The sequence below is a fragment of the Microtus ochrogaster genome, unplaced genomic scaffold, assembly GCF_000317375.1.
Source record: "Microtus ochrogaster isolate Prairie Vole_2 unplaced genomic scaffold, MicOch1.0 UNK43, whole genome shotgun sequence".
NCBI classification, from domain to species: domain Eukaryota; kingdom Metazoa; phylum Chordata; class Mammalia; order Rodentia; family Cricetidae; genus Microtus; species Microtus ochrogaster.
The window spans coordinates 2,821,103-2,834,363 of NW_004949141.1; the positions used below are offsets into that span (position 1 = coordinate 2,821,103).

Consider the following 13,261-nt stretch of genomic DNA (forward strand, 5'->3'; position numbering starts at 1 on the left):
TGTATGTATATGTGTGTTTGCCCGAGTGTATGTATATGTGTGTTTGCCTGAGTGTATGTATATGTGTGTTTGCCCGAGTGTATGTATGGTTCACCATGTGCATACAGGAGCCCATTGAAGTCAGAAGAAGTAAGCATTAACTAGATCCCCTGGAACTGGACAGTTGTGAGCCATCCTCTGGATGCTGGGAACGAAACCCAGGTCCTCTGAAAGGGCAGTAAGCACATCTGAGCATCTCTCCAGCCCCGTATCAGTGTTTTGGTTGTAAACAAACAGAAGTGGCCCAGTCCGAGTACTAAGGGAAGAGTGGCCTCACATTCTCTTTCTTCCTCCAGGGTTTGGACTCCCCTCTCGCATCAGACCTCTCTCGCCATAATCCTCTGAGTGTCGTCTCAGGACCTGGGCTACCCTCATGGCACAATGGCCAGCCCTCAGGAGCACCTGAGCTGCTCCTATTCATCACACTTACCCTTGACCGAGAACAAAACCTCTAGTGAGCACAATGAACTTGCAGCTATGGGAAACCACCCTTCACCCAAGCTCCCCGAGGACCCCCAGGAGAAGGCTATGCAGCCCGAGCTGCTGGAGATCACGGGCAGCCCCGTCTCTACAACAGTGCTGACCAGTGTAAGTGAGGACTCCAGGGGCCAGTTTGAGAACAGTGTTCTTCAGCTAAGGGAGCAGGATGAATCGGAGATGACGGTGTCCCCAGGGAACAGCAGCACGGTGGATGGAGAGAGCACTAACGGGACCGAAGACATCAAGATTCAGTTCAGCCGGTCAGGCAGTGGAGGCGGCGGGTTTCTCGAAGGACTGTTCGGATGCCTCAGGCCCGTGTGGAACATCATCGGGAAGGCGTATTCCACCGACTACAAACTGCAGCAGCAAGGTGAGCTAGAGCTTCTTGGCCCACACTTCTTCCACCGCTCCCAGGAACTGGGTAACCCTTAAGGAGTGCACCAACAGTGAAGTCAGGTGACCACCCTGTTTAAGTGTCCTACAGGCTTTCCAAACAGAATCAAGTCATACACACCTTTTACTAGAAGCCAAATAGACTTTGTCATCAACCAGCCTAATGGTATATAGAGTAGAGTACACACATGAGGTCGTAGAAAGAAGCCTTAGAGCTCCCATTTAATTTATCTCATTTACGGTTTCTATTTTCACAGTCTTGGAAGATATCTAGTATTCTAATAAAGCTATTATGTATTTAATAGATACATAACATGAATAACTGATGCTGTGAGGATGTTTAGGTTTTTTACTGATAATTTATAGGATCAAAAAGTCTGATGGCCAAAGTCAGGTGCAGTAGCATGTACTTATAGTCCAACTCTTCAGAGGCTGAGGCAGGAGGATTACTTGAACTCGTTAGACCAATTCTAAGCAGCATAATGAGACTGCCACCTATAAAACAACAACAAAAAACAATTACGAATCTAAACAAGTCTAATGACCATTAGACTAATTCACACTGGCACCACGCTATCCCTTGAGACTGCAGGACTGCCCTAGACTGTAATAAAAAGGAATTCTTGTCTTGGAGTAAGGGCACAGCAGCCTCACACTTTGAGAACAGAGACTAGCCAAGTCTGAGAAGCTTATAATCTCTCATTTTAAAATACTGAGTCTTAAATTCTCATCATTGTGCAGCATATGTCTCTACTCTCGAGTTAAGGTAAAGAAGTATAGATGCCCTGATGTTGTGAATAGGTTACTGTCTCAAAGAGAATGACTCACACACCACGAAAATGTAAAATAGTCTGTCATCCTTATCTTAGGAATAATAATCATTAATATTTTAAGACTGTATCAGGCTGGACATGGTGATGCATGTTTAATCCTTGTATTTACAAGACCAGTGAAGGAAAATCAAAAGTTCAAGACTAGCCTGGTCTACATAGTGAGTTCTAGATCAGCTTGACTACGTAATGAGACACCGTCTCAAAAACAATAGAAATAAATGTCTCTGTCTCACAGCTTAAGGTCCACAGTGGGTGCAGAATCCACCCTGTGGGACCAGGTCCTGGGTAGCTGGTACCCACTCCTCCCTCCGCTGTTCCACTGTAGCTGCTTCTAAGGGTGTGTGTGTATGTGTGTGTCTGTATGTGTCTGTGTGATAGCAGTTGGTGGCTCATGCCAATAATTCCAGCTTCTTGGGAGCCTGAGGCAGGAAGATCTCAATTCAGTCTTCCTGGTCTATGATAGTGATTTCAAGGTTAGCATAAGCAACTTACTAAGAGCCTATCTGGGAAAACACAGGGACCTGGGAATTCAGCTTACTACTAGAGCCCTCCACTGGCATGCTCGAGGTCGTGGAGACCTCCAGCCCTTAAAGAAAAAGGCATATGCTTACTTCATATTGTAAAGGTTTTTCCGTTTCTGAAATGTAACTCTTCAGCATCTTTTATTTGTTTTCTGATTTGAGACAGCAGTGGGAACTGAACCCAGTGCCCTGCATATGCACTGAGATATACCCCTGACTCCTTCAGCAAGTATAATTTTTAATGGCTGTATAATATGTAATTGTTAAATGTGCTGATGTTTTTTAAGCAATCCCTTTGGCTTGAAACTTTGTTGTACTTTTAGTGATTATAAACTCTTTTACAGTGATTGTGGTCTGTTACCTTATTTTTTACTTTATTACATTTTTATTCATTTGTTTTGTATAAGTGTATGTGTGTATGTCCCTAGGGGATGGAACATGTGGAGGCCATCTTATTGGGGAGGGGTGTGTGCGTGTCCTGCTAAGGTTCAAATCGAAAGCTCCACATACAACAGACCGTGCTCTACCTGAGCTACACCCCAGCACTTTGTTTATTTATTCATTTGTAACTTTTTGTTTTGTCTTTTGGATCAAGGTCTAGCTTTGCAGCCCTGGCTGTCCTTGGACTTGTTATGGAGCCCAGGCTGGCCTCTAACTCTCAGCAGCTCTTCTGCCTCAGCCTCCAGAGTGCTGGAATAATGGATACGTATCTCCATGCCTAGCCTTAATTTGTTTTAGAAGCACTTTTTTCTCTGCCTCTCAGAGAACCAACTGAAATCCAATTCCATAATAAGACACATTTGGTTCTCAGAGCCTCTGCTTGTCCAGGCTCAGACTAAGTTGTCTCCTAACTTGGAGATGGGTATAGAAGTGCATCACTGAACTTCAGACTCCTAGACAAATTCTTACCCATGCCTGCCCAAAAAAGCCCTTAAATTGTTTGACTTTCATTGTTCTACAAATTTGCATTTAACTTATCTTCCAGTTGATCATGTGGCTTTCAGAAAGGCTCACCTTGGAAGTAATTAAGACCTAGGTGCAGTCTTTCAGGGCTATAGTATATCCTGCTGAGGCCTCGTGCTCAGTAAGGGGTAAACACTGAGAAGTGTTTGCACAGCCAGCTTGTTGGGACAATGTATTCAGAGAGGATTCATTGAGCATCTGTCCACATAAGACATTCAGAGGAACGAAAAGGCACCTGCAGTGGGGAAGGACGGAGTGTGCAGACAGAAGAAGATGACTGGATAGGAGGCTTAACCTGGGGAGAAGAGGGTACGGGAGAGTCCGGGTTTCTAGAGGAGTCTCTGAGAGCTCAGACCGAGTTGAATTGAAGCAGTTAAAATTTATTTATCAACATAGAAGTATCAAAGCTCAAAGGAAGGTCACATCTTTGGATGGGAATTAGAGGAGAGGGTCACTCCAGACGGGGTAAAGTTGGAACTTTCAGAGTGGCCCATCGAATGGCCTCACAAGTTCTGAGCTCGCTTCTCGTCCACACGCCTAGATACTTGGGAAGTGCCGTTTGAGGAGATCTCGGAGCTGCAGTGGCTGGGTAGCGGAGCCCAGGGAGCTGTCTTCCTGGGAAAATTCCGGGCAGAGGAGGTGGCCATCAAGAAAGTAAGAGAACAAAATGAGACGGACATCAAGCACCTGAGGAAGCTGAAGCACCCCAACATCATCGCCTTCAAGTAGGTCAACAGCCGATTTGTCGGGCTGTCTGTGCGTGTGTTCGTTGTCGGCTGGCATTGTTGGGCGGGGGCTGGTTTTAGAGTGCTTTTGTTTTGATTTTTAGAGAAATAGAGCTATTTTCTTCCTCCATTGTATACGTGTGTAAGTTCCTGCTTCAGAAGATATTTCAAAAGCCCTTGATGTGCTTAGCGCAGCACTAGGGACTTTGGTAGGGTGCTAACCCGAGTCATGCCCTCCAGGAGCTCACCTTGCAGGGGAATGAACTCTTGATACAGTATGCACAGGGGCCAGGGAGGGATTAAGGGAAGTCCTGTCACACACTCTACATCAGCCTCATAGATAGAATGGCACACTGGAATAATTTCTCCCTCTGCATAGCTAACAGTAGTGAGCTGTGACACTCACGGTAATCCAAAACAACACCCTGAAACTCAGTTAAGGCAATTCTGGCATCAGAAGTGGTATAGCTGGTCCCTGTATGATATATATTTATGAGTTCCTTCTTAAATGTATGTATGAAGACGTACACCTCTGTACTGTAGCCTTGGGCTTTGCTTCATCCCTTTCCTGTGCAAACATGACTTTCTAAATCCCATCATAGAGTACACTCATTTCACAGAGCAGTTGTGTTAAGTATGTGTGTGAAACCAAAGTTTCTTAAACTCCTCTGTTCATACCCCTTTTTTGTCCAGATAAGCCAAGCATTTACTAATATCGAATCACAGAAAAATTCATTTATAACAGTTCTCCAGTGTACATATGGTTTTACCATTTATTAAACTCTAAGGAACCTCCGTGCCAATCAGACGGATGTGCTGGTCTGTTCTACTTAAAGAGTTACAGCGTGGCTGGATAGTGCTGTAGTATATGTATCTCCAGTATTTTCAGAGTTACCTGATACTTCATAGCTGTCCGTGCAGAGAACACCACTGACACAAATCCATAGTACAAAATGACAGAAGTGTGTTCAGGGCTGTCCCCAATCACTGGAGATCTTTCCATAATCCCAAGATAAAACTAATTTAATCCACCGTACATTTGATTTTTGGATTAATTTTACGCATCAGACATTCAGAAACCTGTTACCATTGCCAGATGATGTCTGACCCCTACATTTAGATATGCATCCCCACATGGGGTTACAGTCCACAGTTTAAGAGGGGTCCTAATTGAAGAGCCAGTCAAAGTTAAACTTGTGGGAATCACTGGAGCTGGAAGGCGACTGTGCTCACCACTGTACCACCAAAGTGCCGAGCTCAGCTGTGGTCACTGCTGCCTGAGCCACTCCCTTAGCTGTCTTTATGCCATCCGTCCCTTCAGCCTGGACAAGGGAAAGGACCTGACTTTTAAAAGGGGAGAGTGAAGAACAGGAATTGTGGCCCAAGTGGAACAAAAGATGGGAAGTGACTTTTGGCCTCTTTGACTGTATTTTAGATTCCTGGGAGATAGTTTGGTATAACTAAAGAGGCTTCAGTAAACATGGAGGACTTAGAACTCCTTCCTCAACCTAGGAGCAACTTCCCCAGCCGCCCTGAAGGCTCTTCCTCTGGGAAGCTACTATCCTGAGGAGAGATGCCATGTGACCAATCAGTCTTAACTGGACTCATATCCCCAAAGAAAGCAACAGTTAATTCTTGGGTAGTTTTGTGAGATGTGGTTTTGGTTCCTTCATGAGAACCCTTACGGCACGGAAAGGTGGGAAGAGGTGGCACCAGCTGGAGTGCAGAGGAGAGCCACTGTTATAATTCTGTCATCGGCTGCCCTGACGAAAATGACCACTGTGGCTGACTATAATTTTTCCAGAGCCAATAAGTTTCAAGTTAATGGGAGTATAATTTCTGGCAGACAGACAAATGGAGATCACCTTGTCTCTTCCATTTCCTTCACTGAAAGACTTGTGCCTTCCGCATGCAATCTCAGGCAAAGAGAAGGTAGCTATTAGAAGCAGTTCTAAAGCGGTTATTTCTGGCTGCTAGGAGCCTGGTCACAGCAGAGGGCTTCTAGTTTGTCACAGTGAGAAGAACAGTTCACAAGATCTCTGTTAGACCATCAGACAGCTCTGTATATATCTATTAGCCTGTATTCATGTTGAGATACAGATATGTGTATGTGTATATTAGGCTGTTTTCATGTTGAGATACAGATGTGTGTATGTATCATGTCAAGATACAAATGTGTGTATATATCTATTAGCCTGTATTCATGTCGAGATACAGATGTGTGTGTGTGTATGTGTCCATTAGCCTGTTTTCATGTCCTTACTATATTTTCTTCAAAGGGGAGTTTGCACCCAGGCCCCGTGCTACTGCATCATCATGGAGTACTGTGCCCACGGACAGCTTTACGAAGTCTTGCGAGCTGGCAGAAAGATCACACCTCGGTTGCTCGTGGATTGGTCCACAGGAATTGCTAGTGGGATGAATTATCTCCATCTCCATAAAATCATACACCGTGACCTCAAGTCACCAAAGTGAGTTCTAGAGCCCATTGTTGGCTGTTCTGTTACTTGGAAATGAGGTTCTTATCAAACAAGGCCGAGGCTCTCAGACTTGTAACTTGATTTTAGTCACACAGTGGGCAGCTTCTCATCACCTGTCTATATGGGGGATACAGCGAGCTTCTCATCACCTGTCTATATGGGGGATACAGCGAGCTTCTCATCACCTATTTATATGGGGGATACAGCGAGCTTCTCATCACCTGTCTATATGGGGGATACGGCCAGGTACATAACTCAAGCCTCCTTGGTGTGGCTTTTGGATTGTGCAACTGTGCAGCAAACTTCATTACTATCTGAAGCAGCCAACTTTCATCACCTTAAAAAATTAATGCCAGGCTCCCCCCATTTGAAACCTTGATTTGTTCTTTTCCTAGGTTTAAAACAAAATTAACTGCCCTTCAGAAGTGTTTAAAACACAACAGAATGAAAATGGCAGGTTAGAAATACAGCTCAACAGTGGAGGGCTTGTTCCCAGGCCCCGGGAGGGGGGGGGGCGGGAGGGGGCGAGGCATGTTCACAGATGCGTGCAGCAGGTTCTCTACAGTTACCTGAGATGTGGTGCACATCTGCAGCCCAGCTCTCTGAGGCAGAGGCCAGAGAGTCAGGAGGCTAAAGCCAGTCTCCTCTCCAGAGCTGGGCAGTCCCATCCCGCGTTCGCAGTTTGCACATCTTCTTGGATTCTGGCAAACGCCATGAGCTAGATGTAGTAGTATCGGTTTTCTTATTGTACATACAGGAAACTGGTACTCAGCCCAGACTCCTGGGTCTTAGACTCAGACTTGATGGGTTTTAGGCAAACTTTAAGAAGATAACAATAAGTCTGGCTGGCTGTGTCAGGAGATTTCTCTACCTACTTAAATCCATAGTCAGTATGACCCCCACCTTCATCCCAGAAAAGTTCCATTGTGTATGTGTGTTGATTCTGTGTGTACAAGTGTGTGTGTGAGTATGCCAGCCTGTGTGCGTTTGTGTGGAGGCCAGAGGTTGGCACTGGGGGTCTTTTTCTATTGCTCTTCACCTTATTTATTGGGTGAGCCTTGAAGCCTACCAATTCAGCTAGACTAGCTGGCCAGCAAGCCCCCAGGATGTGCCTGCCCCACCCCTGCGTGTCACTGAGCCTGGCTTTTGTATGAATGCTGGATATGCCCTTGCGCATGAAGCACTTACCCAGAGCATTGCCCCTGCCCCAGTTACAGTATTCTGTTATCTTTCATCTCTACCTGTGTCCACTCCCTCATGTCAGGTCAGCCGCTGGGAAGAGGCTCCTCCAGCGTCTCTGTCTAGTGACCATCATGTGTTCTAACCGTGGTATCTGACACCATCGCTTTAGCTGCCTCAGATATCCCGTAATATTCTAATCGTCATACATTTTCACCAAGACTAAAGTCAGGAAGTCCTAAATGATGTTAGTTTTATATTCCAGGTAGATGTGATGAAGGTATCCCAAAGTAATCTGAGCACCAAGTTGCTCAGTACACAGAGAGCCATTTGGTAGCCGGGGTGTGGGTAAGGTAACAGAACGGAGGGAATGGAGATCAAAATTCCCTGTCTTCTACCTCCCTAAGTCAGATAGTTTTTGAGTGTTATGACTCTTAGTGTTTGGAGGGTTTTTTTTTTTGGAGGGGGTGATGGGTGAATTTGTTTGGTTTTTGTCAGTGTCTCACAATGTAGCCCTGGATAGCCTGAAACTCACTTGTAGACCAGGCTGGGCTCAAACTCAGAGAATCACCTGCCTCTGTGGAGTGTGTGTGATCACAAGCGGCTTGTGTTGCTGAATTAGGTCTCTATATTGTTTAGGGCCCAACACCCTAACTCATTAACTCTAGCATGTTGAATGAGTTTCTTCAAGTGGAGCCAGTATAGTGGGGGAATATTAATATTCTGATTTTACACACCACTAGAACTAGCCAACAGTTTGTTCCAGGGTACATTGTAAGTGGTTCTTGTGAAAAGCAAAGAAAGAAAGAAAGAAAGAAAGAAAGAAAGAAAGAAAGAAAGAAAGAAAGAAAGAAAGAAAAGCATGTCTTGTATGGAACCTGTTTGAACTTTGCTGATCAGAGCTCATCCTTGGCCTGGAGAGGACTCGACTTTCTCCTGAGCCTTGGATTGTGATGCCTACCTGATGTCATGGTCCCACACCTGCTATTTATAGAGAGACAGTGGGCCTGGAAGAGAGGGCGACTGGCAGAAGTCACGGTTAGCAAGTCGTGGGGGCTGAGCTGCCTGGCAGGTGCAGATGATGCTGTCTCTAGGTGCAGATGAGGGCCAAGAGCAGTGGGGGTTGTCAGCCAAACTCTGCAGTGTAGAAGATGAAGCGTCAGTCACTGCCTGACTCAGGTCTCCTACTCAGAGAACTCTTAACTCAGCACTAATGACCGGGTTCTTGTCTTTATTTCTTTTCAAAGTGTTTTAGTGACTCACACAGATGCAGTCAAAATTTCAGATTTTGGTACATCCAAGGAGCTCAGTGACAAAAGCACCAAGATGTCCTTCGCAGGGACAGTCGCGTGGATGGCGCCTGAGGTGATCCGGAATGAGCCCGTCTCTGAGAAGGTTGACATATGGTGAGTGGTGCCCAGCCATCTCAAGGGCCCTGCCCACTCTCTCCTGGCTTCTGGAATAGTCTTCCCTGCCCTTCCCTTCTGGTTGATTCTGGTTTCAGATTCTCTAAGCTGTGCCCCAGTGTGATATATGCCAGGAAGAATTGGGAGAGGAATTGGGGTGAAGATCCAGTAAGCAGTCAGTTCTGAGGCATCTCCACTGATTATGCTAAACTCTCTGGAAACTGGAAGTTTACTTTGAATAAGGGTGTGGTGTAGGAGACTTTATGAAATACATTGCATAAGCCTCACATTTTTTAGTAAAATATATTAAAATTCACTTGTTCTTGATGATATAAGTCCTAGTGTACAGCCGTGATGGCCTGAAACCTGCTGTGTACCCAGACTGTCCTTGAACTCATGATCCTCCCAGCTTAGCCTCTGAGTGCTGAGATTACGAGCTTACACCATCTACCCGGTCTTTAGTTACTTAAAGAGCTAAGGTCTGAGCCCGTCCCTCTGAGCTGCCTCTGTGTCCGGCCCGCTGCAGGTCCTTTGGAGTGGTGCTCTGGGAGCTGCTGACAGGGGAGATCCCCTACAAAGATGTGGACTCTTCGGCCATCATTTGGGGTGTTGGGAGCAACAGCCTGCACCTCCCAGTTCCCTCCACTTGCCCAGATGGATTCAAAATCCTTATGAAACAGACATGGTAAGAAGTGGGTTTCTTCTGTTATCCTCTGTGTTAAAACTCCCCGAGAGAGCAGAGGCATCTCTGCAGGAACCACGTCTTGGTGGAGCAACAGGAGCTGTGGAATTTTAGGGCTGGATTTACCCATGAAATCAGGGCCGTGTCTCCCTATACAGTAGAGCCAGCCCGTACTCATGGAGTTGTGTGTGACTGACGAAACCTAACAGCCGAGAGCTCGGATTACTTCACTGTTCCTAGTGAATCACAGACCTAACTTCCCACGTTTTCAGTAGATACTTATCCTGGCCACAGTTTCCCTTTGCACGACAGTACATCTAAACTGCCTGAGACGTAGCAGTTCTTGGGATAAAACATGTGTTTTCTAAAGCAGAGTGCAGCCTCGGCGCCCCCAGACACACCCTCTGAGACGCGCATGCTCTCTTTCTCTTAGGCAGAGTAAGCCTCGCAACCGGCCGTCCTTTCGGCAGACGCTCATGCATCTGGACATTGCGTCTGCAGATGTGCTCGCCACCCCGCAGGAGACTTACTTCAAGTCTCAGGTAAGCCAGCGCTCTCCTGCCTCATGACTGGGCAGACAGCCAAGGAGCACTGCCAGCTGTGCAGCCGTTAAATGACCCTATTTGTTGTGAGACGGTAATTGTGATGGTTGGTGAACATGACTGTGAACTCTGGTAGCGCTGTTTAAGGAGGAGAAAGAGGACATGAAAACTGCCTCGCCCTGCATTCGGATCACCACCTCTGCTGTTCCTCCTGAAGGCTTTGCTCACTTTGAAGCATAAGAGCTGAAGACAAGAAGCAGGAACTTAAGGACCAGACAGAGCCACAGCAGAATTAGGCCCTAGTGGTCCCCGATTAAAAAAAAAAAAAAAGTAGCTTAGCATATCTGTTAACCTTCATTATACTAAAATTTTCCACAACTTACACTAAGAAACAAAGTCAGCATTTATTTAGTTCACCATTCCATAGGCAGTTTGAGCTAGGACATTCTTTCAAGGCTTCGAGTTCACCTAGAGGCCTGGAAGCAAATCCCAGGTTAGCAGGAAGGTAGCTCCAGGCAGCCTCCTTAGCAGGTGTGCTGAGCATCTGGGTAGCAGCTAGAGTTCCTCTGTCCTCCAGGTGGCCTTCTTAGCAGGTGTGCTGAGCATCTGGGTAGCAGCTGGAGTTCCTCTGTCCTCCAGGTGGCCTCCTTAGCAGGTGTGATGAGCATCTGGCTAGGGGCTAGAGTTCCTCTGTCCTCCAGGTGGCCTCCTTAGCAGGTGTGATGAGCATCTGGCTAGGGGCTAGAGTTCCTCTGTCCTCCAGGTGGCCTCCTTAGCAGGTGTGATGAGCATCTGGCTAGGGGCTAGAGTTCCTCTGTCCTCCAGGTGGCCGCTAATTCTTTCACAAGCCCACTCGGGCTTCCTTGCATTCCGTTTGTTTCCATGGTAACAAGTGGATCAAGAGAGCATGGCCCAGTCAGTACAGGTGACTGTCATGCTGCTTTGTATAACGCCTGCCACAGTGCCGCACTGGCTGCGGCAAGTCACAGGCCACCAGACTAGGCCACAACTCCTCCTAACCAGAGCATCTGCCAGAGCAGGTTGTAAGGGATGGAGCCAGAGAAAAGAAGGGCTGTGGCTCTTGGGTGGAAATGCTGTAGGTGTCAGAAGGATGTGGCTCCGACCACTGTTACTGTAGATGGGGAGTGACTGGAGACGAGGACACGTTCCCTTTCCCTACAGACCTAGGCGAGATCACAAAATAATAACCCAGCTTTCTAAAGAAATGTGATTGTAGCCGGGCAGTGGTGGCTAACACCTTTAATCCCAGCACTCGGGAGACAGAGGCAGGCAGATCTCTGTGAGTTTGAGACCAGCCTGCTGTACAGAGTGAGTTCCAGGACAGGCTCCAAAGCTACAGAGAAACCCTGTCTCAAACAAACAAACAAACAAACAAAAAAGTGATTGTCCTAAATTAGACCTTTGTGTGTACAAAATTATTTTCATCATGATTTTGGCAATACTCGGGATTGAACCTGGGCTTTCTTAAATGCTAGGCAATCACTCTACCACTGAGCTCCGCCTCAGACTTTTGTTGATTGTGTTTTGTTTTTTATATATACAAGTCTTGCTGAGTTGCTCAGGCAGGCCTTGAACTCATTCTATAGCACAGAGAGACTGTGAAAGTGGAATTCCTCCTGTCTTAGCATCCTGAGTAGCTGGGATTGCAGGCCTGAACCACATGCCCAGCTTAGAATCGAACCGTTAATACCACATTAGCATATGTGAAACTTCACATTAGACATATGGCTTTTCTCATTTTTATTATTGTTATTAAGTTTCTAAAATGACTTTTATGAAGTGAACTCCATCTCTGCAGTGACTTCCAATATCATTTCAAAGATTTATTCTTAGGAGAGATATTTTATTACACACATTTATTGCCTAAAAATAGACTAAATTAAATGTATAAAATTTATGCTAACCTACAGGGAAAATTGATGTCTACACAATGAAAATTTTACAGATAAAAATCAGGGAAAGTGTAATTTTCTTCTCCAAGTGAGACTTGGAGAAGCTCCCTCAGCCCTCAGATCGCAGTCTAGATACTTCTAGGGGAGCCTGAGATGTCTTCAAGGCTCCCCAAGAGGAAACTGTTTTCATGATAACATTAAGTTGTTACTGTTTTCAATCTTGTTCTCTCAGGAGTATATGCAGACTGTTCTAGAAACTGTATGATGTGAGATATAACTCTGATGGCAAACAGAATGTTTCCTAACATCTTCATGTGTATAACTCACAGCTTTTATGTCTAGCCTAATATCAGTAGGTATTGCCACATAAACAAATGTCATATGGAATCTTCAATAATTTATAAGACAATAACGAGGTTCTAACACTAAAAATTTGAGAGACCCTGTCCCCAGTGGGCACAGATCTTACAGGAAAACATCTGATGAAAAGAGAATTGGGCACGAGGAAGACGCAGAGAGTACAAGCAGGAAAGGAAGAAATCAGAGCATCGCCTTGAAGACAGCAGGATCCTATCCTGAAAGGACGCCACCAAAAATCTCTCAGACCTAACACACATTCTCAGCCAATCCCAGGATAGGAAATCCACAGACAGAAGTCAGCCGCCTTTCCAGCCACCAGCCATCAACTGCTGAAGAGAAACCAGAGAAAAACATCTCCTTGACAATGAAGAAAGCCCGAACAGAAGGCTGAAAGACATGGCAGTGGAGGCCCAGAAGGAAGGAGCTGAAGACTACAGACGGTGGGAAAGATCTGCTGCGCTCAAGGATTGGAAAAACCAATAACGTGCTGGCCAGTTTGTGTCAGCTTCATATGAAATGAGAGAACATCAGTTAAGAAGATACCTCCATATGATCCAGCTATAGGGCATTTTCTTAATTAGTGATTGATGGGGGAGGGACCAGCCCATTGTGGGTGGCCCTGGGTTCTATAAGAAAACAGGCTGAGTAAGCCATAGGGGACAAGCCTGTAAGCCGCTCCCCTCCATGGCTTCTGCATCAGTTTCTGCATCCAGGTTCCTGCCCGGCTTGAGTTCCTGTCTTGACT

General features: G+C 46.0%; 1 protein-coding gene across 1 annotated transcript in view; it reads left to right on the plus strand.

Moving 5' to 3' along the window:
* Window positions 1–13,261, plus strand: part of Map3k13 (mitogen-activated protein kinase kinase kinase 13) — a 92,463-nt gene that overhangs the window by 55,273 nt on the left and 23,929 nt on the right. Inside the window, exons 2-7 of the mRNA XM_013354409.2 lie at window positions 336–889; window positions 3,771–3,954; window positions 6,234–6,425; window positions 8,861–9,019; window positions 9,546–9,704; window positions 10,135–10,243. Of these exons, the coding sequence (XP_013209863.1) occupies window positions 421–889; window positions 3,771–3,954; window positions 6,234–6,425; window positions 8,861–9,019; window positions 9,546–9,704; window positions 10,135–10,243 (1,272 nt within the window). The 5' untranslated portion in view covers window positions 336–420. The remainder of the gene's footprint in view (window positions 1–335; window positions 890–3,770; window positions 3,955–6,233; window positions 6,426–8,860; window positions 9,020–9,545; window positions 9,705–10,134; window positions 10,244–13,261) is intronic.